We start from the raw sequence: 25,750 nt of genomic DNA on the forward strand, positions 1-25,750 counted from the left end.
TTTTACGTTGATGGAATTCTAGTTCTGGGAGGAATGAAGAGTCTAAAAGGAGAAGCAATTCTTGATGGTGAGCCTTTGCTATTTTTCTCCATATATAAAGCTCTGAAATGCATAGTCTAGCCACTTCAAAGGTGGAAGAAATACACTGAAATGATTATATCTGTTAAGTTAATTGAAAGGAATGGATAAGAATTCTTTGAGGATTTTCAGAAAGCCTATGGAAATTGTGTGAATGTTCTAAAAAATTCAAACTGCTGCGATGTTGAGTGAGAGTAGAGGACTATTAATTGTATGGTGTACTATTTTATTTCTGCTTTTAAAATTCCAGGTTGAAGTTTAAGAAATCAAATTTTCCATTTGTAAAAAGAATAGTACTTCTGCAATTAGTAATTTCCATCACACTTGCAGTACTGTAGCTAAGCTGAGAGGCTGAGAGGTTTTTTTTTTTTCCCTCCCTCGGTTTCTAGAACAAATATATGTGAAATGCAATTATGCTTTTATTGCTAGAAGGATATGTCTGTGCTGTAAATTTTCTTTATTAGTGGGGATGGCGTGTGTCTGGGGATAATGCAATAGTAAGGCAAGTATGTCATCTCTCTCCGTTGAATGTTGGGTAATACACAGTGGTGTGCATAGCAGCCCAGTTTTTCTCAGCATCCTCCACTTTGTGCCCTGGGACTTTTATCAGTTCCTGTGGTTGCTCATCTCTACAACTGCCACTCAGTGTCATATGTATGACAATACACTGAAGAGCACAGCTTTTTTTGTTTGTTTGTTTTCTTTCGTTTTCTGAAAGGCAACTGAAAACAGCTGATGTGTGTGTTTTAGCACAAGAGCATAGCATGGCACAGAATAGGATAGAGTAGGAATGAATATGAGGCAGCTGTGATCCTATAGTTTGGAGACAGAGAAATATAAATGCTGTTGTAAAAAGAGTTTGGAATTTGCATGGAATTACAGTGTGGTGGATGAAATGGATGTCCAGAAGGGTTAATGCAGTAATCATGAGTATCATCAGAATGGATCAGCTGCCCTAGCAGAGGGAAACAAAGTAGGATTTGTTCAGCAAAACAAGGGCTAAAAGGGGTTGCAGTTCTGCTCTGAAAATCTGTGGAGGAAAGAGGGAGCCTCAAGTCTCTAAGACTTATAAAAATGAGGGATGATGATAATGTGCTGCTAGAACTAATAGGATGAAAAACTTGGACAGCATAGGATGGAATTGTTTGGCCTGTGAGGACTTACCTGTAACATTGAGATGAGGCTCAAGGAACCTCCTGATTTTGGATCTCAAGATCAATATGATTCCTCATCCAGGGACAATGAACAGTTTACCATTGGTTTTTAAGAAAAACAGGTAGTCAGTTGCTGACTGTTTCATACAAATACAATAACATGAGAAAAAATTATAATTTCCTTCTCAGGTCCAGGAATAGTAAGAATTGGAGCAGGAATCAACGGCAGCAGTAGGTACACAGGGTTAATGCAGGATGTAAGGCTTTATGAGCGTAAGTTGACACGAGCAGAGATCTATGAACTTCATGCAACTCCTGCAAAAAGTGATGTCCACCCTGTCTCTGGGTATTTGGAGTATTGGCAAGGAGAGACCAATAAATCATTCATCGTGTCTGCAAAGGATGACAAAGAGGAAGAAGGAGAAGAATTATTCATACTAAAGCTCATTTCTGTGCGTGGTGGAGCTCGAATTTCACAAGAAAACACCACAGCAAGATTAAGAATACAGAAAAGTGATAATGCTAATGGTTTATTTGGCTTCACTGGAGCATGTATCCCTGAGGTAAGGTGGTCATAATGGAAATTGTAGGTGATATTTCAGGCACAGAAAGCTAAATGGCAGGACCAAGTGACCTGAACAAACCCTAGATTTTGCAGTGTTTGCTTTTGTGGTTAAGCAAAGTTTTCCTAGGATTTGGAGATGCATATGTTCTGTTAATACAACCTCAGTTCCACTGGGATTTACTATATAATTTTAAAAAACTAAAGAAAAAAATGGTTAAGAAAATTTAGTTTACTATATAAACTGAAGACTAAGGCTTAATTTTTTTTTTCTAGAAAAATATTTTACCTTCACTTCTGTTACATTTGAGTTACCAGTTAAAATGTAAGATTTAATTCTCTGGTTTTTTTTTGAGAATGGATTATTGCAAAGATTTTTATTTTAGTTTTCTGTGTCACATGATGTGTTTGAGATAATTTTACTAGAGATCATGCAATGACAAAGTGTTATGGATTTTTCCACCTTCATTTGCTGTCATAAACTAAGTTATAATTTGCATATGTTTGATGTCAGTTGGTTGATTTAGTAGTGGTTTTTTTTGTTGTTTTAGTTTTAACAGATGAAATCTTTTTTCAGTGGTATCCATTCTATATGCAGAGTGTAAACTTGCTACTTTTTGAGGAGGCTTGAAATAAACATAAATCATTCTTTACTTCTTTAATCAATTATAAGGGGGAATAACATGATAGCTATCTCTACTGGTATTGGATTATTTTGTGGAAAAAAAAATTTAATATAGTTTTCATTTGGGAACTCTTATGAGCTTTAATTACATTCTTTTTTAATCAAAGTGCTTATGATGTTTTTAAAATAACTGTCTTGCCTGAGTGATACTAGTTTTCAGTTTGGTTCAGTTTGCTTATTGTGTGCCTACCATATGCTATGATAATAGATTCCTTCAGGTTCAAGTACCTCTGATACGCTGTGATGCCACAGATCATCAGCCAACCATGAAGAAAAAAAATAATTATATGGCACGGTAATTGTTTTGCACCTATCATATGTCCATTTCACCAGGGAAGTATTAGAGCTCTTAGTGGTGATGCAGGAACACAGCATTTTTTTACCAGTAGTTTAACTGTGCATATCTGTCTACTAGGCAGCTGAAGTCACACACAGTATCTATGCTTTCTTACAAAGCAGCCCTGAAATTTATCTAATGCATAAGATAGCTTTAACCTTTCCAATAACTTTCAGATAAAATTATTTTCTATGTTAATTTTATGAACGTTATTTTCTAAAATAGAAGGTCAGTACCAATTAAAGCTTCATTCCAGAGATGTGAAGTTGTCGCTGCAGAAGTCATGTTATCTGTGAAGATACAGAATTGTAAGGAGGACAGTAGAAGAGAAAAATCTGTTTTTCTGAATGATGATGGTATAGTTTATTTCTATCCATAGTGTGTCTGGTTAGAGAAAGTGCTGATCCAAATCTTTCTTTAAATTATTGCTAAGGAAAATTACAATATTGACGTTATTATAAAGCAATAGTTTCATTTGCTTTCGACAGGTACATTTCAAGCATATTGATTCTGTCTCTGACGCATAGTTTTAGGAAAGGGGTTGTGTCCAGGACGAACTGCAGTGTATTGTTATTTGTTACCTTAATAGTCCTCAGGGAGGCATCAGACTTTTGCAGATTCCACTAGGATTGTTCTGATTGGCATCAAGGTCAGTTTCAGCTTCCTAACACTCCAAAAGAGCTGAAAGTAACATGACAGCAATTTTTTACTTGAACATTTGTCTGGCATTAAATATTTTCGTGTTATTTAATGAAATTGCCTTGATTTACTTTGACAGTAATAAACGTTCCAAATTTTCGCTTTCTTCCAGACTGCTGATGAAGGTTCCACTATATCCTGTGTTGTGGAGCGTACAAGGGGAGCCCTAGACTATGTGTATATAAAGTACATTATCTCACAGGTTGATTCCACTGGCATTAATTACTCTGTTACCGATTTTTCTAATAGCAGTGGCACTATCACATTCGTTCCTTGGCAGAGATCAGAGGTAAACCCTACCTTCCTATTAACAATTCATCCTGTCCTTTACAAACCTCCTGGAAAATACCTTCTGAGGGTGCTTGGCTGGTTTGCATACTAGAGAGTGTTTACTTCACATGGCTTTTCTTATTATTATTTTTTATTTTGTTATTTTATGTTGTTATTTTTTTGTTATATATATATTTTCTTTCTTTCTTTTTTTCCATCCCTGACAACAAGAAAGTGTTATTTGTAGCTCTGTGTATATGTCAGTTCAAAAGTCACCATGTGTGCATGTACATATTAGATATATGTACATATACATAAAAAATATTAACTGTATTTATGTGTATGTGTACATATACTTTAAAAAGTGTAGATAGTCCATGTACTTTCGAAATTGGAAAATGATCAGGTTTGATCTGAGTGTTGTAACTCAAATTTATGTCCACAACAATTAAATAGGCAATAGTAAGATTCATTGCTGTTCTTGCACTCAAGGCTATCCAGGTTCTGTCTCCTTTTAAATTCAAAATCAGAAACAGGAGATTAAAGGTGTTCTTGTAACAATAGCTGTTTTTGAGTCTCCCTGAAATGATTACTGTCTGCTTTAATCTATTCCTCTGCATAAAGTGTGCGAGCAACTGGAACATAAGGAAATTATTCAATATTCTGGCCTTAGAGACACCTGAAATTGGTAATCAGAATTGCATCTCTGAGTTGGGGGAGAGAAAGAGAAATGATACATAAGGGAAGCTTTAGCTGCTTCTGAGAAAGCTTTCTAAAAGTCTTACGAAATTCCTTATCTGAATTAGTTTAAAAAAAAAAGAAAAAGAAAAAAGAAATACCAGGATACCAGGATACACTGAAGAGTAGGAATTCAAAGCTACAGAGGCCCACAATTAAAAAATTATGTGGGCAGACTGGAGGTCCAAAAGAGGGCCAGAAAGATGATCAAAGAGCTGGAGAACCTGTCCTCTAAGGAAAGACTCAAGGGGTTAGATCTTTTCACCCTTTAGAAGGGGACTTTGATCCCATTATTACAGTACCTAAAGGGCAGCTCCAGAGTTGACAGAGGCTCTCTCTTCTCAAGAAACCACAGGAGAAGACAGAGGGCAAAGAGTACAAAGATAGAGTGGGAGAGGTTTTGTCTTGAAATTTTTTACAACTACTGGAACGACTTCCTTAGGGACAGGGTCGGGTTGTCCCGACCTCAGCATCTGGGCCAGGGCAATCCCAAGCACAAACACAGGCTGGGCAGAGAAAGCACTGAGAGCACCCCTTGGGGGGGGAAGGACCTGGGCGTGGTGGTTGATGAGAAGCTCGACATGAGCCGGCAATGTGTGCTTGCAGCCCAGAAAGCCACCCGTACCCTGGGCTGCACCAACAGCAGCGTGGGCAGCAGGGCGAGGGAGGGGGCGAAGGAGGAAATTCTTCCCTCAGAGGGCGGTGAGGCCCAGGCCCAGGCTGCCCAGAGGAGCTGCGGCTGCCCCATCCCTGGCAGAGCCCAAGGCCAGGCTGGATGGGGCTGAGGGCAGCCTGGGCTGGGGGGAGGTGTCCCTGCCCATGGCAGGGGGTGGCGCTGGGTGGGCTTTAAGGTCCCTTCCAGCCCAAACCAATGTATGGTTCTATGGTAGAATTCCCATCACCAGGGGTGCTTAAGATGCAGTTGAACATGGTGCTGGATTATTTCATCTATTTTTTTTTTTTCCATGAAACATTGAACTTCATCTTTTGATGTCCCATCCAGCGTGGGCTGTCCTATGATTAAAATTCTGTGGTAATAAACAGCGTGTGCTAGAAATAGAAATAAAAATAATCTGTTTCAATGAATTCAATCCTGATGTACAGCACAGAATTGTTAAATTTATTTGAAGAAGTGGTGCGGGACCACAGTACTGTAGAAACAACATACACTTTCTATTATTGTTTGTATAATAAGGATGAATTGTGAGTAGAAAATACCATCCTCAGTTTCACTTATATCAGGCTGCAGAAGTCAATGTGGACTCAAATTCGCTGAAGTCATTTGCAGGGATCCCAGTGACTTCACTAGAACTGTGAATCTGGATAATGTGATGACTGGCAAAAGCGTGTGGTATCTGAAAATAGTTCATTCATGTTATAATAGTTTGTTCATTCAGCTTTATTTCTCTGTGAAATGATATTACTGCATTTCATACAATCATATATAGCAGAAATTTCCAAAGCTTTTCTAGCATGGCAACATAGACGAGGCCCACATTACTCTATCTAGTGGCAGAAAATGGCTGATGTAGGCTCTTGCTACACAGCTTACTGGTCCAATTTACTGCATACATACAGAGGAGCTAATGTGCATGGCTCTAAGAAACGGGCTGGTAGCAAGCTGCTCTTCAGGTGGGATATCCTAAGGGACTTTCAACTGACATTTGTAATCTACTCATTACCATGCCTCTAAATATGATCAGCTACTTAAATGTTTTCTATATGTTTGTCCGACCATATCGAAACATAAAGAAAGATGGAATTTTCTGAAGTGAATGTGTTAGCGTGTTTAGAGCAAGGTTATGTTAGTAAATCGTATGATCTGCAGGTCAAAGTGTCAGGTGGTATAATAAGCTCAATTTATTTGCTCTCTAAATTGGATTAATCACTGTAATGTCTCTTCATAAGCATAATTTCAAAAAGATTTTAAAATTTATCAGATATTTCATGTTCAGTACATGGAAATTAAACTCTGCTTTTGTGAAGATATACAAAACCAACCAAACAAGTATTTATTATCACTTATTTATGTAGTTTGAAACAATTCAGAAAATATGCCTTCCATTTCCAGTAGCTTGGAAGCATTGTTTTTGGAAAGCATATTCTAGACATAAAATGTTATCTTAGAAATTAGTTGAATTTATGTGGAGAGCAAAAATAGTGTCCTTTGCTTTCAGAACTATACAGCAGATACAGCTGACTGACTAATCAAAGAATGTTGCATGGTTTGATTTCTCCATGATTTGGTCCTTCTCTAGGTGTTAAATTTGCATGTTATTGATGATGACATTCCGGAGTTAAATGAATATTTCCGTGTGACATTAGTCTCTGCAGTGTCTGGAGATGGGAAACTAGGTTCAACTCCTACCAGTGGAGCAAGTATAGATCCAGAAAAGGAAACTACTGATATCAGCATCAAAGCCAGTGACCACCCATACGGTAACAATGATGGGAATTATACAGCTTTGTTTCAGATTATTGTGTAGTTCTTTCCAGTCAGATGAAAACTTTGCTTGGTTGTAATAGTTGAGGAAGCAATCTCATATATTCCACTTTATCTAACTTGAATTAATTCATTGTTTATATACATGAATGAATACTGAATTAGTTTTCTTTTATAATTTTACAAAAAGGCCTCAAATCTTCCCTGCCCAAACAAGCAATGATTCTCTTGTGAGGGCAAATAAAGGCTCTGCATGTAGTTGATCCTGTCCAGGTTTTTCATCAAATGAGAATTCCTGACAATGAGAGTCATTTCTCCATATGTCTTGTACCAGTAAATACGCAAAACCGTGGCCTGTGAGGCTCTTTTGGGAAGAGAAGGTTTTATTATTGTGCTGTGCCTTTTATCAAGACTGACAAGAATATCAGTGAGAGAGGGTAAGGCACACAGCACATCTCTGGAAATAGTGTGATTGAGGCTTAAGGGTATACTGGTATATGTGGTTTTTAATTTCAGAACCATCACAAGATATGTTATCAATCACTTTATTTAAATTGTTTATCATCTTTAAAATTTGTTATGAAAAGCCATGTAAGTAGTAATTCTTGTCTTCCAGGTCTGCTCCAGTTCTCTGTGGGGCCACCTCCTCAGCCAGGTGATAAAATGATTCTTCCAGCCTCTTCTGTGCCCCATATTACTATTAAAGAAGAAGCTGGACACGTCAGATTACTGGTAGTTCGTGCACAAGGCCTTCTTGGAACAGTTCTGGTGGAATACAGAACAGTGCCAGTCACAGCTTTCAGTCCCAAAGATTATCAGGTATGGCAACTGCCAAGGTGGTATAATTGTTTTGGAATTAATTAGAGTTATTTATCGTGGAGATAGCTTTCAGTTTGACTGCTCTAGCCCAGCTATGATTCTTTCACAGAAAGACTACTTTACAAGGTGATGTGGCAAATGGATATGTAATATTCACTTAAAAATATACATCATGTGACTTCTCCATTCTTTTCTCTGCAGTAAGTTGCATTGTCTAGGAAAAGCCTCTGGTTTTGAACTTTTTTTTTTTTTCTTAACAGAGTTTCCAGTGTAGCAATTTGTGAGTTTTGCTGTTGTTACAGACCATATTATTCAAGTGCATGTACAGGTTAACATTATGCTTGTACATACTGGGATTTGTATATGCCTAGCAAAATAACCTGCGTGTATCTGCACTTGCTTGTCCAACTGATCATTTGTGCAGAAAAATAAGAAAAATGTACATGAATGCAGATGCTCACCAGTATGTCAACTTAGATGTCTTCTTTTTTTTTTTCTTTTGTAAAACAGATTTTTCAGATTTTTTTTTAAAGCTTAAGTGAGGAAAAGTAGATGTTTTGAAAAAGACAAAATGAAGGTTCTGTTTCTTTTTTTTATATGGATGAAAACATTAGACTTGAACAAAAATATGAAGAGCTCTTATATTGCAGGCTGTTGTGGGTACACTGGAATTTCAGCCAGGAGAAAGATACAAGTACATTACTGTTAACATCACTGATAATACTATTCCTGAATTAGAAAAAACGTTTAAAGTGGAGCTGTTGAACCCAGAGGGAGGAGGTAAGGCACATATATCAGTCCCTTAGTTGTATTTTCATGACCTCTACTCGTTCATAAAAATCTTGTCTTTCTTGGCATTATTTTCTATGTTATTTCTGAAAACAAACAAAAAGCACCTCTACATCCCCACCCCCATACAGCTGTCTTTTTTCGTAGGGAAGAACTGTTCCTCAGTTCTTTTCTTAATCCTTGGTGGAAACAACCAGATCCCATAGCAAGTATATTATTACCATGTATTAGGGAAAGTGTATCACTGCCATCTGTTAGGTCATCTAAAGGCAATTGCTGCTTTTCACTTTGTATAACTTCATGGTTGGTAATGAGAACTAAAATAATGCAAAAATATATTAGCAATATGTTGCATTTCAAAAATATGGAATATTTATAAAATATTTAAGGCTAAACAGTCAAAGTGTTGTGTTTTTGTTTGTTTGTTTTGGTTTTTTTTTGTTTTGTTTTGTTTTTTCTTCCACATGAGTGAAATCAGAAGAACTGCAATACATAGGTCAAATGGATTATAGCAGTAATAGGCTGTGGATGTTGAGGGCCATAGGGAGTTTGCTGAGCTGTAGCTGCAGAGGTAGCTCGTAGATAACTGTCTGTAAGAACAAGACAAACACTTGAAAGAATTATTGGTTTGAAGGGCTAGTCTGAAGGGACGGCAAAGCATAGTGGTGCTGCCACATAAACCCCTGAATACCTTACAGATTTTTTTTTCCATTTGAGAAAAATTTTAACGGAGATTGTAAAGCTTGTTGGAGGGAAAAGTAATTAGAAACACTGACAGCCATAAATTGATTTTTTTTTTTTAAACTGATGTTATTTTTTTAAACAATTCAGAAATTGCAAGTGTGGTCCCTTCTGGGAGGATGTATCAGATTTCCTTGAATTAATCCAGCTCTCTGCTATGATTGTATGTGTCTATGGTGCAACATGGTCTCAGTGATTCTTTTGGTAAAGTCTTGAGACTTTTCACGTATTTTGTCTTTTTGGTTGAATAGTTGTTTTGTTAAAAGGAGTCAAACTTTTCTCTTTCAAATTGTTGTGACAGAAAATTTACAACTAACTTTAGTAATCCAGTAACTATATAGCCTTTTTAAAATGAGCCTTCTTTTTGGCCTTTCCAACACAAACACAAAGCTTATGAAGTCCCCATTAGTTAAGTTTTCTGCAGATTTTCCCAACATTTTCACTTTGTGAGAAAATATTAGAATAAGGAGCTTGAGGGACTTTATCGTCTCCCCTACCTTTTTTTTTTTTTTTTTTTTTCAATTTAGATTCCTCCATGACAAGCCTCAGTTAGGAGTGAGAAAGGGGAAATACAAAATGGGGACACAAAGAGGGAAAGAGAGGAAAGATAAACTATGTGTATGTGTTTTCTTTCATTCTGACTTCCCATTGCTATTTCCAATGTCATAAATTAAGTAAGAGGTGGCATATGTAAATATTTCAGTCTTTATTAGAACTCCTGTACACTTTCAGAAGCAAAGTTGATACCTTCCTAGAGTGCTTCCCTCTTTTTTTCCTGTTGTCCAGAATAGTTTAAATTTCTCTTTGCTTGCGCTCTGATTTATAAATGTATATATGTGTATATATCTGTATGTCTGTCATCTTAAAGTTGCTGAGCTCTTTAGAAATGATGGCAGTGGTAGTGGTGATGGGAACATGGATTTCTTCCTTCCAACTGTCCATCAGCATGGTAAGCATTTTGGATTAATCTTTATTTCTTTATGCTAACTGTAATATCCCTCATGAACTACACTACTGACACAGTTTATCATAGTGTTATTTTGCTTGTGGTTTGAGATATATCATAGAGTCCTGTCAAAACATTCTTTCCCATTTTAAAAAAGGCTTAATTTCAACAACAGTCAATACTAACCGTAATACAGAAAATAACAGCTTCTCTATCTTCAAAGCTGTATTTTTATAGAACACAATGTAGTTATTCCAGAAGTAGTTAGAAAAATTAGCTTTGTTTGTAAATTTTGTAAAATTTTCTGGAGAGCAAAGAGGAGAGAAACTTTTTAAATTTAAGGTAATTTAAAAATTACCTGACTGTGTGTTTTGATACTTTCTTTTGCCACTTGCTTTATGCTTTGATCTCTGCATCTCAAAAATACTCTTAATAAAAAGTGGTGTTAGCTCTTTTTTTTCTAAAAGAATGCTTTGATTATTTTTCATTTTTGAAGTCTATTTTTGTCACAACATACAGAAAACAAAGATAATTTAATCTTGAGAAAATTAAAAACATACAATATGCAGAAATAAGATGAAAACAAAAGCACCTACTATGAGGGAAACGCTAATGATGGCGGATTTTGAATTAAACCCTAGAGACCTGAAAATATTGTGTTAGCACCCATTATCGAAATCAAATAATTTATTCCACAGTGACAGCCTGATTTTCTGTTTTATTTGAAAATACAAAGGAGTTCAGTTTGAACCTGAGAGTAAGTCTGTGGTTTAACCACTTTTTGGAACTTCCTGGGAAGTGTTGTTTCCTCTTCTGTGTTTCCAGATTTTTTTTAAAATGCCAGGCTCTTTCTCTTTCTAAGCAGCAAGTTATCTCACACAAGATGATCATTATAGTAGTAGAATTTCCTGGACTAGCTTTTTCTTTGTTCCAGCTTCAGTTAAAATAGTACCTGCTTTTGTCCTGTCTGCACTGCTTACACTGTGTTTTACCACGTAACTCTCCCCTACCCTAAATTCTAGTTCATTTTCCTTAATTAGACAAGTAATTTTATTTTTGATCCTCTCTTAAAATATTTGCATTTTATATGTTGCTTTGGAGTGTTGTTCCATAGAAGGGCTGCCAGGACTGCATTATTGAAAGTGAGTTCCTTATCCATGTGGATAATTATTCCACATTTAAAACAAAAAAAAAACACACCACAAAATGCAAAACAGCAGAAATATTCCAGTTATGCTTTTCTGTGTGCTTTTTGTAACAAACTTCCTTAGCTTTTAAGAAAAGATGGTATAAAAAAATAACTCATTTTGGCACTTGCACTTACAGCCAGCTTGGGAATTGCATCCCACATCGTTGTGACTATTGAGGCTTCTGATGATGCTCATGGCGTCTTTGAGTTCAGTACTGAGTCACTCTCGGTAAATGGAACTGAGCCTGAAGATGGAGATAGCAATATTATGTTGCAGGTTAGAAAGTTTTGGGTCTCATATTGCTATGCAATCCTCTTTTATGTCTATTTTACAGAGCATTCTGCAATATTTTTATAATAGGTCTACAGCATTTTAACTTAACTTTATCATGTACATTTGTCTTGACATTTTATACTTCACTTTCTAAAGTGTATCTTTCAGCTTAAAACTAAAATGTTTTATATAAGTTTAAATTTACTTCTACTTGTTTACATTTGAGGTATGAATATTTTAAAGTAAGTGCTGATGACACAACAAATACAGCAAAGCTAAGATGATAAAGATTACACTGTTTTTAAAATTAGTTTATTTTTAACTCATCATGTCAATGACTTTGCACTGTATATAATGGAGGGGCTGGATTGTGTGCAGCTTGCAGTTGGCAATGACATGCTTAAGATCCTCCGGGTAAGGATTAAGGGACATGGAAATAAGTTATAACAATAAGATGAAGTTGTTGTGGGAGTCTGCTATAGACCACCCAGCCAGGAGGACAACATTGCCAAATTATTCTATAATGAACTAAGGGATATCTCTAGGTCATCTGCCCTTGTCCCTGTGGGTGACTTCAACTTCCCAGATGTTAGCTGGGAATACCATACAGCCAATACAAACAGGTACTGGAAATTCCTGAGGCACGTTAACAATAACTTGTTGGTACAGTTACTCTGGAAGCTGACTAAGAAAGGTGCCCTCCAGATTTGTTGCTTGTAAACAGTGAGGGTCTTGTGGGTGAAGTGGTGATTGGAGGCTGTCCTGGCCATAGTGACCATGAGATGGCTGAGTTTAAAATCTTTGGTAATAGGAGGAAAACTGCCAGCAAAAGTTCAGCCCTAGCTATGGAGACAGCAGACTTCAGACTACTCAGTGAACTAGTTTGTGAGGTCCCCTTGGAACCTGCTTTTGAAGGTATTGGAGTCCATCAGTGCTGGTTAGTTAAGTAACACCTCTTAAGAGCACAGGAACAGGCAATTCCAAAGAGTCAGAAGTTGAGCAAGCTGGGCAGAAGGCCAGCTTGGCTGAGCAGGGATCTTATTCTAGAATTTAGGCGAAAAAGGAAAATCTGTGGGCATTGGAAGCAAGGTCAGTTGAACAAGGACTACAGAGGTGATGTTCACTCAGAGTTGAAGCTGGCCAGTACTGTGGGGACAACAAAAAGTGCTTTTTTTAAAGTATGCTAACAGCAAAAGGAGGAGCAGAGAAAACATTGATCCATTACTTGTTGAGGTTGGTAACCTCACAAATAAGTACGCCAATAAAGCAGAGGTTAATGCCTTCTTTGCCTCTGTCTTTAACACCAATGATGGGCTCGGGGACACCCAAAGCTCTGAATTTCAGGACTGTGATGATGATAAACTCCCAGCCAACTTTGAACTTGTGCAGGATTTGCTGCTCCAGCTGGATGCATATAAGTCTATGGGGTCCAGTGGGATTAATCCCAAAGTACAGAAAGAGCTGGCTGATGTCATTGCAAGACCTCTCTCAATAATTTTTCAATAGTCTTGGAGTCTGGAGAGGTCACAGTTGACTGGAATTAAGTTAAACGAGGAAGTGCTGGATTCTGCACCTGGCAAGGGGCAATGCTGGCTGTACGGACAGGCCTGGGGACAAGAGGCTGAAGAGCAGCCCCATGGAAAGGGATCTGGGGGTTTTGCTTGACAGCAAGAGAAATATGAACCAGCAGTGTGCCTTAGCAGCCAAAATGGTCAACTGTGTTCTGGAGCATAAGGCACAGCAATGCTGGATGGTCAAGGGAAGGGATTGTCCTGCTCTGCTCTGTGCTGGTGAAGCCTCACCTCTAGCACTGTGTGTGCTACAATATATGAAGGACATAAACTATTAGAGAGCATCCAAAGGAGGGCTACTATGGTGGTGAAGGGTCTAGAGGGCAAGAAGTATGAGGAGCGGCTGAGGTCCCTGGGTTTGTTCGGCCCAGAGCAGAGCAGGCCGAGGGCAGGCCTCATGGCGGCCTGCAGCTCCCTCACGAGGGGAGCGGAGGGGCAGGCGCTGAGCTCTGCTCTCTGGGGACAGCGACAGGACCCGAGGGAACGGCATGGGGCTGGGACAGGGGAGGGTCAGGTTGGGGGTTAGGGAAAGGTTCTGCACCCAGAGGTGGTCGGGCACTGGGACAGGCTCCCCAGGGACATGGTCACAGCACTGAGCTGCCAGAGTTCAAGAAGCATTTGGACTACTCTGTCAGACATGCGATTTGATTTTGGGTGGTCCTGTGTGGAGTCAGGTGTTGGACCTGATAATCCCTGTGGATCTTTTGTAACTCAGGATATTCTGTGATTCTGTGACTTTGCTGTATGCCATTTTACACTTTTATGTTCTTCTTTCTTATAGTACAAAGAAATACATAAATCTTTGTGTTTTCCACTTAGGTTGTGAGAACTCATGGGGCCCTGTCTGAGGTGACTCTGTATTGGGTCATAGTCTGTGATCTTACAGAAGACCTGGTCTCTGCATATGGGAATGTAACATTTGATGTTGGCCAAGTGAGAGCAAATATTACCATACAAGTTTCTCCTGACAACGTGCCTGAACTGGATCAGGTGTTTTCAGTTTTGATCATCAATGTGTCCGGTGGTCGTCTTGGAAATCACACTAATGCAACATTAACAGTTTTAGCTAATGATGATCCATATGGACTGTTCATCTTTTCTGAGAGAAACAGACCAATAAAAGTTGAGGAAGAAACAAAAAATATCTCCCTGACAATAGTAAGGCTTGGTGGTCTTCTTGGTACAGTAGTGGTTACATACAGAACTTTAGGTGATGATGAAAAGTCACCCTTTCTTCCACCTGATGTTGTTAGAGCAATACAAGGAGAAGATTATATACCCATTACTGGTTATGTGATCTTCGCAGCCAATGAAAGCGAAGCCACAATATCTTTGCCTATTTTGGATGATTATGATCCTGAGAGGTCAGAATCTGTTTTTGTGGAGCTAAACAATACTGTTTTGATCGACAAAGTACAGGATCGGCCAAGTAAGTGTCTTTCATATGTAAACCAAAAGCTTAAATATGTAGGCTAATATTTATATTTAATAGGATAAAATGCAGCAATTGAAATTACAGTAAAATTTTACCTCTGCCTAACTCTGTATAGTTAAGAATCCTGTAAGTTATATGTCAGAGTATCTCACATTAAGTATGAAGATTCTGTGTGTCAGCATATATTTCCTTTACCACAAAATTTTGTCAGGGGTGGACATTTCTTTCTCCCTTCTGCATCTGCTTTATCCCAGGTGTTTTAGGCCAACTGTATTACTGTATTGGTTTTGTGTGCTAATACCTGCTCACCTGTTGTTTCTGTAAAGCACAATGATAGGAAATAAGCTAGTTGCACTTACTGAAAGCGAAAAAAGCCTTTTAAACATTAAGTGGTGTAGAATTGCAGCTTCATGCTGGCTTTTTAGCGTAGAGGATGTTTGCCCGATCAGATAAATTCAGGTCATTACAGCCTTATTTATGCTTAAGAGCTTCTTGGCATGCCTAATTTCCCTTCCCTCTCCCCCATGACTCTCCCACATTAATCTTGATTTTTAAGGGAAACACTACAAAAAATTCTACTGGGAAACTGAAAGGTTACTTATAGTTCATCATTGCTAGTGTAAAATTCTATTGTCCTATGGACAAATAAATAAGTAATTTTGCTAGTACCTCACCTCTTCAAAGAACTGGTGTTTTGTATGCTCCACAGCAGGGTAGAATAATAAGTTAGTAAGAATGTGGATTTTCTGACATAATATAATTCAAACATCAAAAATATGCTTGTGCAGTTTGTAGTTATATTTTGTCCAAATCTAAAATGAAAATTTTATTGAAAGCTAGTAGTGGCCATCCACTAAACTCAGGTGTATGTATATGAACAGTATAGCCATATATAGGAGGCATTTCAGGCTTGCTCTAAGAGGTTTTTTTTATATTTCAGTTGTAAATTCTCCTCGTCTTGGATCAGTGGGTGAGACTATAGCTCATGTAATTATCAATGCCAATGATGATGCTTTTGGAACACTTCAGCTTTCAGCTTCAGCTGTGCGAGTTGCTGAAAATTATGTTGGACCAATCATTAACGTGACCAGAACTGGGGGAATTTTTGCAGATGTTTCTGTGAAATTCAAAGCTATGCCAATAACTGCAACAGCTGGTAAGAAATCAAAATAGCAGAAATACACATTCTGTGTTAAACCAGAAAGAGCATACTGTATGCTTCGAGCAACCAAAGCAAGCAAGTGTGTATTGAATGCAGTCTAGTAAAACAAGTAGAAAAAATACCAAAGTGTGAGATACTTACTGAGTGTACTTAGGAGACAGGAATTCAGGTCCTATAGAAGAGACCTTACATCAAATTTAAAAAAACTCAGAGATATCATCACTGAAGAATCTAGCAAGAAAACTAAGGAAAGGAATTGGCTGTTTGTTTCCCTGGTGGCCACTCACTTTCTCAAAAAAATAAAATAAAATAAAAAATCCTGTAGTAGTATATATAGCTAGTACTTAGTCCTTTGTACATATTTCAACCTACCATACATGGCTTATTTGAGTTTCTTGGAGGGAAATTGAGAGCTGGTGACTCCTCTGTGAAACAGACAAATGTTAAGCACAATTCAAGAAGACTTTTACTTTGCAAATGAAAGGTAAAGCTCTCAGGTGATCCCTGAAAAGCTCCACGAGGGAAGGAGTGACCTTATGTCCTTTAGTAAAATCTCCTTTGAAAAAGGTACTTCTGTTTCATTTTATCTCTTGGAAAGCCAGACAACTATCAGAAATCAAATATAGAAATGTCACAGTTGTGTGATCTTCTCAATGGAAGATAATAATGGACCTTTTGTAATTGCTTCTTGGACTGACAGTGTAAACTCTGTTTTGGCCAAGATGAGATTTATTTTCATCCATCCAGATATCTAAAAGGCACTAGGAAATAAACAATTGTATTTTCTGGGTATGAAGATAAAGAAAAAAAAAACACAAAAAAACACACCAACATATGAACACAAGGGAATGCAAAAAGAACAGATAAATATTAGTGCTGATAAACATTAGTGATGTTTCATAATGAACCAGAATGCCTTAATATTCTTCTGTGTTTTGATTGTTTTGTTATTTTTTCATGTACAAATCTAGGTGAGGACTACAGTGTAGCCTCATCAGATGTTGTCTTACTAGAAGGAGAAACAAGTAAAGCTGTGCCAATTTATATAATTAATGATATCAATCCTGAAGTTGAGGAGTCCTTTTATGTTCAGCTGCTGAATCAAACGACAGGAGGAGCCTTGCTTGGATCTTTGACGAGGGCAGTCATAACCATTGAGGCTTCTGATGACCCGTTTGGATCCTTTGGTAAATGAGTCTTATTTGCATATTTTCTCTTGTCCAGTAGCAATCTGCTGATTTGTGGGTGAGTTATTACTGGGCAATGGAATAAAAATTTTCAGAATACAAAAAGGGAAGTCTGGATGAACACAGTAAAGGACAAAATAAGATAAACTAAATTAAAACGTGTAAGTAAGGGCAAATGGTGCCCTTATATAGCGAAATTGAAGCATTCAGTCAACTTATATATCAAGATTTTGTGAGACGAAGGTGGATTTTGGAGTCTCCTAATGGGGATGGATTTTAATTTAATTTGTATTTTTTTATCTATTCTAAATGTTGCATTTCTGCAATAGCTTGAAGCTTAAGTTTACATGCCAAAACCTGTTTAGATAGTGCAGTGTCATTGTTTTACAAAATAATCAGGCAAAGCAGGTTTAAATATCTGGGGAAATTGGAAAGTACAAATATGACTTAAATTGCATTCTTGTATGTTCTGGTTGTTAGTTATTGTAGTTTTTCTTCTTTCTATCATTATCAGTAAAATGGATTGTGGACACTTTCCAAAAATAGTTTCATTACACAGGTTTTGAGAAAAAAATGGTAATTTCAAAAATTTAATGACATTTTAGAAATTTATCTTTTCTATTTATTTTTTCTATTTCAGTATTTCTGGTGTATGTTTTCCAGCCATTTTATTTGACTTACTCTTTCTCCCTTTAGTACCCTACTTTATTTCAGTTATTCCATTTTATCAGCAAAATGTAAAGGAAATTGACAAAAGTAAATAATTCCACATGGATAATTCATTAACTTCATTCTTAACAACTAAAGATTTTATACAAGAAAGACTTATATTTGAAACAATTTAGATGGAATATGTTGACACATTTTTTCCATACGTGACATAAAAAATGATAAAAAATTTCCTCACTGGGAAAAATTACCTTCTGACCGTCTTCTAAAAACTTAGATCATGGCTAGCCTTGAACAATGGATACGTTGGAATAAACTCTTGGGTGGGGGCTGAATTTTCATGCCAATTTTATTTGCAGATAAAATGATACTGAAAGTTCAATTTGAAGTTTAAACCTGATTAACATTTTTTTAATTGTGCAAATGAATGCAATCAAGTGAAATAAAATATATAATTCAGTAACTAGGATGGTGTTTTTATTTTAAATATTACTGTTAATGAAATACACCTCTTTGTGCTGCACTTCAGTGTTCCAGATGACCGAATTTACTGTGGAGGAGCCTGAATCTGGATCAGTACCCATAAATCTGCCAGTAATCCGCAATGCTGGGACACTTGGTAACGTTACTGTTGAGTGGGTTGCTACCATTGGTGGACACCCTGCTGATGAGGACTTGCAGGTTGCCTCAGGCAATATTACTTTTGCCCCTGGGGAAGCCTTTCAGATGCTACTATTGGAAATCCTGGCTGATGATGTTCCAGAAATAGAAGAAGTAAGTCAAGCACTTACATCTTCCTTGAAGATGGTATTAATTTTGACTTGTTCTAGAAATATGTATGATGGAAAACAAGAAATGTTCCGGCAGGAAGGTGCTATAATTTCATGTTATACTTTGCTTGTAATTATTGTTAGAAAAACCACAAATTGTCTAGCTGCATTACTTCTTTTTCTTTTCTTCTCTTTGAGATTGTCCGTGTAGAATTAACTCAGGCCTCCAATGGTGGTGCTATTGGGTTAGATGGCGTGGCAAGTATTATAATACCTGCCAATGATAATCCTTATGGCACAGTTTTCTTTCATCAATCCTTATATCGAGTTCAGGAGCCACTAGAAAGAAATTTGCTGGCAAACATAACAGTCAGGCGAAGGTTTGTATAATGTTTGCTTTATTTGTAATTACTATTTATTCTTCACTTTTGTTTCCACTATAATGTCAAATTTCATGCTCCTCTCATAAAAATATGTGCATCAATTCTTTGATCTGCCATCTCAATGTATTTTCATTTCAAACACATTGTTTTTGAAGTAGATGTCTGTGTATTACATAAATTACTTAAACGTAGTATACATTGAAATGCACAATGTAAACTCAGCGTACACAGTGTACTATTCATTTTGTCCGTTTAATCATCAAATCATTTAAACCTGCATGGTAGCCTGTTCCTGTGATTTGAACAGGAGGACAAAATGGCCAGCCCTTACAGGATGAAAATAAGAGAAGGAAAACAGGTTTTATGCATGTGATCCTAGAGGAAGGATGATAAGTCTGGGTGTCACCGGCTTTTTCTTCCTTGCAAGTAAGGAGAGCTGCCAAGTCCTGAAGAAGACTAAGTTAACTCCTAGAACCAAATGTTTACAAATATGCATTCTTAACAGACTACTACCTAAGCTATAAATAATCAAACTTGCTATCCACAAAAAAATAAGATAACTCAGTTATTCTGGTACTAGTTTCAAAGGGAATGCATTTTGATGTGTTATTTGGAATTTTTCAGCAATTCAGAAAGGGTCAGTTGATTTTGTTCACTTCTATTATTAACCCAGAAACATGTAGAATATTAGACATCCTTTGTCAACTAACAGAACTTTATTTTATTATAATGTCTTTTAGTGAGGGAAGATTTGGTCAGCTGCAGATTTTCTACAGCACTTCTGAGACTGACGTTGTAGCTCTTGCTGTGGAGCAAGGTCAGGATATCCTGGCCTACTACGAGCCTCCTGTACAAGGAATTCCTGACAAACCATCCAAGACCAGAGTGAATGTGTCAGCAGCAAGTGACCCTGTGTATTCCTGTGCAGCTCAGTGCCTAAAAGAACAAGCATGTTCAGCCTTTACATTTTCCAGTGCCTCAGGGATTCCTCTCTGCCTTTGGCTGACGTCAGATATCAGCCCATTAACTAACAACACTTCAGGGTTCCGGACCTGATTTTCCGGGAAAATCCCCAAATTTGAGGATTTTTGAGGAAATTTCCCCAAACTTAGTGTTTTCTTTGAGGAGGGGGCCCCAAAACGGGGTCGCAAGCAGCGGTTTTGGGGGAATTTCCCTCGATTTTGGGACTTTTGGGGGATTTCCCCAAATATGGGGGGTTTCAGTGGGGGTGGGGGGTCTCAAACGTGGGTAACAAAGTGCAGGTTTTGGGCGATTTCCCCCCAAAAAGTTTGGTTTTTTTTAAGGGGGTGTCCCGTGCCCCCCCCCAGCGTCACAAGCAGCAGCTTTTTGGGGCATTTCCCCCAAATTCGGGGCTTTTGGTGGGTCCCTGATTGGAGGGGGGGGGAAGAGGTTTTTTGGGGGAATTCCCTGAAATTTTAGTGTTTTTTTCGGGGGGGGTGTGGGGTCCCAAAACGGGTCACAAGCAGCAGCTTTTGGGGCCGTTTCCCGGATTTTGGGGCCGTTTCCCCGGATTTTGGGGATTTTTTTGGGGGGGGGGATTTCCCTAAATTCTTTTTTGGGGGGCTCATTTGAGGACTCCCCCCCTTATTGGGGGGCGCTCATTTGGTGCCCCCCTTCTGGTTCTTTTTGGGGGGGGGGTGGGGAGGGCTCACATATGGCCCCCTATTTTGGGGCTAAAATACCCCCCCGGGTGTTTAAGGGAGGGGGGGCCCCAGAATCCCCCCCCAAATTATTTACGGTGCTGGTTGGGGTCCCAAAATCTGCCCCCAATGATTTAGGGTGGGGGGGGGTCCTCAAAATCCCCCCCAAATCATTTGGGGTGGGAGGGGCCCTACAATGCCCCCCCCAAGGCCATAAAGGTAAGGGGGGGCCCCAAAATGCCCCCCAAATCATTCAGGGTGGGGGTGGGGACCCCAAAATGCCCCCCCAAATTTTTTAGGTAAAGGGGGGCCCCAAAATGCCCCCCCCAAATCGTTTGGGTGTGGGGGAGTCCCAAACAGCGGGATTTAGGGGGATTTCCCCCAAAATTTGGGGTCGGGGGGGCGCAGGGGTAAGAAATGTATTTTTTTAGGGGATTTTCCTCTAAATTTTAAGGGGGGCAAAACTGCGGGTTTTGGGGGATTTCTCCCCAAAATAAGGGTTGGTTTTTTTGGGGGGGGTAACTGGGGTCACAAATGGGTTTGGGGGAGTTTTCCCCAAATTTGGGGTTTTGAGGGGTCCCAGCAGCAGCTTCGGGGGAATTTCACCCCAAAATGGGGGGGGGCACAAATAGCAGCTTTGGGGGATTCCCCCCCCAAATTTGGGGGTCTTTTGGGGGGTCCCCAAAAGTGACATCACAGGGAGGGATTTGGGGGGATTTTCACCCAAAATTTGGGGTCTGGGGGGGAATCCTACAGGCACACCACAAGTTTTGGGGGAAATTCCCCAAATTTGGGGGTTTTGCTGGGGGGGGGGGGTCCCAAAAGGGGTCGCAAGAAGCGGCGGGTTTTGGGGGAATTTCCCCGATTTTGGGACTTTTGGGGGGATTTCCCCAAATTGGGGGGTTTCGGTGGGGGGGGGGTCTCAAACGTGGGTAACAAAGTGCAGGTTTTGGGCGATTTCCCCCAAAACTTTTTGTTTTTTTCTTTTTGGGGGGTGTCCCCGTGCCCCCCCCCCCTTTGCGTCACAAGCAGCAGCTTTTTGGGGGCATTTCCCCCAAATTCGGGGCTTTTGGGGGTCCCTGATTGGAGGGGGGAAGAGGTTTTGGGGGAATTCCCTGAAATTTTAGTGGTTTTTTTCGGGGGGGGGGGGGTGTCCCAAAACGGGTCACAAGCAGCAGCTTTTGGGGCCGTTTCCCCGGATTTTGAGGCCGTTTCCCCGGATTTTGGGGCTTTGGGGTCAGGGAGGGAGCGGCGTTTATGTACAGGCGGGGGGGGGGGCAGAAGTGGGGGGGCCCCCCGGGAGAACGAGGCATTTGGGTGGGGGGGACCCCAAAATGCCCCCCCCAATGATTTAGGGTGAGGGGGGGCCCCAAAATGCCCCCCCCAAATCGTTTAGGGTGTGGGGGTCCCAAACAGCGGGATTTAGGGGATTTCCCCCAAAATTTGGGGTCGGGGGGCGCAGGGGTAAGAAATGTATTTTTTAGGGGATTTTCCCCCAAATTTTAAGGGGGGCAAAACTGCGGGTTTTGGGGATTTCTCCCCAAAATAAGGGTTGGTTTTTTGGGGGGGGTAACTGGGGTCACAAATGGGTTTGGGGGAGTTTTCCCCAAATTTGGGGTTTTGAGGGGTCCCAGCAGCAGCTTCGGGGGATTTCACCCCAAAATGGGGGCACAAATAGCAGCTTTGGGGGATTCCCCCCAAATTTTGGGGTCTCGGGGGGGGGTCCTAAAAGTGACCTCACGGGGAGGGATTTTGGGGGATTTTCACCCAAAATTTGGGGTCTGGGGGGGGGAATCCTACAGGCACACCACAAGCAGCGGTTTTGGGGGAAATTCCCCAAATTTGGTTTTTTTTTTCCGGGGGGTCCCTAATTGGGGTCACAAGCAGCGGGTTTCGGGGGAAAATCCCCAAATTTGAGGATTTTTGAGGAAATTTCCCCAAACTTAGTGTTTTCTTTGAGGAGGGGGCCCCAAAACGGGGTCGCAAGCAGCGGTTTTGGGGGAATTTCCCAGATTTTGGGACTTTTGGGGGGATTTCCCCAAATTTGGGGGTTTCAGTGGGGGTGGGGGTCTCAAACGTGGGTAACAAAGTGCAGGTTTTGGGCGATTTCCCCCAAAAAAGTTTGTTTTTTTTTAAGGGGGTGTCCCCGTGCCCCCCCCCCCTTTGTGTCACAAGCAGCAGCTTTTGGGGCCGTTTCCCCGGATTTTGGGGCCGTTTCCCTGGATTTTGGGGCTTTTTTTTTGGGGGGGGGATTTCCCTAAATTCTTTTTTGGGGGGGGCTCATTTGAGGACTCAAATGCCCCCCCCAAGTCATTTAGGGTCAGGGGGAACCCCAAAATGCCCCCCCAATGATTTCGGGTGTTGGGGGGCTCAAAATGCCCCCCCAAATCATTTGGGGTGGGAGGGGCCCTACAATGCCCCCCCCAAGGCCCTAAAGGTAAGGGGGGCCCCAAAATGCCCCCAAATCATTCAGGGTGGGGGTGGGGACCCCAAAATGCCCCCCCAGGGTGTTTTACGTGTGGGGGGGGGGCACAATGCCCCCCAAATCGTTTAGATGGGGGGGGTCCCAAACAGCGGGATTTAGGGGATTTCCCCCAAAATTTGGGGTCGGGGGGGGGGCGCAGGGGTAAGAAATGTATTTTTTTAGGGGATTTTCCCCTGAATTTTAAGGGGGGGTGGGGCAAAACTGCGGGTTTTGGGGGATTTCTCCCCAAAATAGGGGTTTGTTTTTTTTGGGGGGGGGGGGTAACTGGGGTCACAAATGGGTTTGGGGGAGTTTTCCCCAAATTTGGAGTTTTGAGGGGTCCCAGCAGCAACTTCGGGGGGATTTCACCCCAAAATGGGGGGGGGGGGGCACAAATAGCAGCTTTGGGGGATTCCCCCCCAAATTTTGGGGTCTCGGGGGGGGGGGGGGTCCTAAAAGTGACCTCACGGGGAGGGATTTTGGGGGGATTTTCACCCAAAATTTGGGGTCTGGGGGGGGGAATCCTACAGGCACACCACAAGTTTTGGGGGAAATTCCCCAAATTTGGGGGTTTTGCTGAGGGGGGACGGGGGTCCCAAAAGGGGTCGCAAGCAGCGGTTTTGGGGGAATTTCCCTCGATTTTGGGACTTTTGGGGAGATTTCCCCAAATTGCGGGGGTTTCGGGGGGGGTCTCAAACGTGGGTAACAAAGTGCAGGTTTTGGGCGATTTCCCCCAAAAGTTTGTTTTTTTTAAGGGGGTGTCCCCGTGCCCCCCCCTTTGCGTCACAAGCAGCAGCTTTTTGGGGCCGTTTCCCCCAAATTTGGGGCTTTTGGGGGGTCCCTGATTGGGGGGGGGAAGAGGTTTTTGGGGGAATTCCTGAAATTTTAGTGGTTTTTTTCGGGGGGAGGGGGGTGTGTCCCAAAACGGGTCACAAGCAGCAGCTTTTGGGGCTGTTTCCCTGGATTTTGGGGCATTTTCCCTGGATTTTGGGGCTTTTTTTTTTTGGGAGGGGGGATTTCCCTAAATTCTTTTTTGGGGGGCTCATTTGAGGACTCAAATGCCCCCCAAGTCATTTAGGGTCAGGGGGAACCCCAAAATGCCCCCCCCCCAATGATTTCGGGTGCCGGGGGGCTCAAAATGCCCCCCCCAAATCATTTGGGGTGGGAGGGGCCCTACAATGCCCCCCCCAAGGCCCTAAAGGTAAGGGGGGCCCCAAAATGCCCCCAAATCGTTTGGGGGGGGGTCCCAAACAGCGGGATTTAGGGGATTTCCCCCAAAATTTGGGGTCGGGGGGCGCAGGGGTAAGAAATGTATTTTTTTTAGGGGATTTTCCCCTGAATTTTAAGGGGGGGCAAAACTGCGGGTTTTGGGGGATTTCTCCCCAAAATAAGGGTTGGTTTTTTGGGGGGTAACTGGGGTCACAAATGGGTTTGGGGGAGTTTTCCCCAAATTTGGGGTTTTGAGGGGTCCCAGCAGCAGCTTCAGGGGGATTTCACCCCAAAATGGGGCGGGGACACAAATAGCAGCTTTGGGGGATTCCCCCCAAATTTGGGGGTCTCGGGGGGGGTCCTAAAAGTGACCTCACGGGGAGGGATTTTGGGGATTTTCACCCAAAATTTGGGGTCTGGGGGGGAATCCTACAGGCACACCACAAGCAGCGGTTTTGGGGGAAATTTCCCAAATTTGGTTTTTTTTTCGGGGGGGGTCCCTAATTGGGGTCACAAGCAGCGGGTTTCGGGGGAAAATCCCCAAATTTGAGGATTTTTGAGGAAATTTCCCCAAACTTAGTGTTTTCTTTGAGGAGGGGGCCCCAAAACGGGGTCGCAAGCAGCGGTTTTGGGGGAATTTCCCTCGATTTTGGGACTTTTGGGGGGATTTCCCCAAATTGGGGGGTTTCAGTGGGGGTGGGTCTCAAACGTGGGTAACAAAGTGCAGGTTTTGGGCGATTTCCCCCAAAAGTTTGTTTTTTTTTTAAGGGGGTGCCCCCGTGCCCCCCCCCTTTGCGTCACAAGAAGCAGCTTTTTGGGGGCATTTCCCCCAAATTTGGGGCTTTTGGGGGTCCCTGATTGGGGGGGGAAGAGGTTTTTGGGGAATTCCCTGAAATTTTAGTGTTTTTTTCGGGGGGGGGGGTGTCCCAAAACGGGTCACAAGCAGCAGCTTTTGGGGCCGTTTCCTGGATTTTGGGGCATTTTCCCTGGATTTTGGGGCTTTTTTTTTGGGGAGGGGGATTTCCCTAAATTCTTTTTTGGGGGGCTCATTTGAGGACTCAAATGCCCCCCAAGTCATTTAGGGTCAGGGGGAACCCCAAAATGCCCCCCCCAATGATTTCGGGTGCCGGGGGCTCAAAATGCCCCCCCAAATCATTTGGGGTGGGAGGGGCCCTACAATGCCCCCCAAGGCCCTAAAGGTAAGGGGGCCCCAAAATGCCCCCCCCAAATCATTCAGGGTGGGGGTGGGGACCCCAAAATGCCCCCCCAGTGTGTTTTAGGTAAAGGGGGGCCCCAAAATGCCCCCCAAATCGTTTGGGTGTGGGGGGAGTCCCAAACAGCGGGATTTAGGGGATTTCCCCCAAAATTTGGGGTCGGGGGGGCGCAGGTGTAAGAAATGTATTTTTTTTAGGGATTTTCCTCTAAATTTTAAGGGGGGCAAAACTGCGGGTTTTGGGGGATTTCTCCCCAAAATAAGGGTTGGTTTTTTTTGGGGGGGGGTAACTGGGGTCACAA

At 41.2% G+C, this 25,750-nt stretch overlaps 1 protein-coding gene across 1 annotated transcript; it reads left to right on the top strand.

Annotated features, from left to right (window-relative positions):
* The first annotated feature begins 117 nt into the window (after positions 1–117).
* On the top strand, positions 118–20,087 carry LOC136787893 (adhesion G-protein coupled receptor V1-like). The gene is made up of 13 exons (XM_066985299.1): positions 118–1,795; positions 3,628–3,804; positions 6,782–6,962; positions 7,583–7,785; positions 8,436–8,565; positions 10,184–10,264; positions 11,588–11,727; positions 14,115–14,724; positions 15,671–15,886; positions 16,864–17,079; positions 18,278–18,522; positions 18,717–18,898; positions 19,642–20,087. The coding sequence occupies exons 1-13, from the start codon at positions 1,481–1,483 to the stop codon at positions 19,955–19,957; spliced, it is 3,012 nt and encodes a 1,003-aa protein (XP_066841400.1). The 5' UTR covers positions 118–1,480; the 3' UTR covers positions 19,958–20,087.
* Positions 20,088–25,750: the final 5,663 nt, after the last annotated feature.

Source organism: Anser cygnoides, chromosome 31, assembly GCF_040182565.1.
Source record: "Anser cygnoides isolate HZ-2024a breed goose chromosome 31, Taihu_goose_T2T_genome, whole genome shotgun sequence".
Lineage (NCBI taxonomy): Eukaryota > Metazoa > Chordata > Aves > Anseriformes > Anatidae > Anser > Anser cygnoides.

Coding starts and splice junctions, on each gene's coding strand:
- LOC136787893 (XM_066985299.1), top strand. CDS start 1,481: ATGCAGGATGTAAGGCTTTATGAGCGTAAGTTGACACGAGCAGAGATC. Junction 6,963..7,582: donor AGCCAGTGACCACCCATACG/GTAACAATGATG, acceptor CTTGTCTTCCAG/GTCTGCTCCAGTTCTCTGTG. Junction 18,899..19,641: donor AACATAACAGTCAGGCGAAG/GTTTGTATAATG, acceptor AATGTCTTTTAG/TGAGGGAAGATTTGGTCAGC.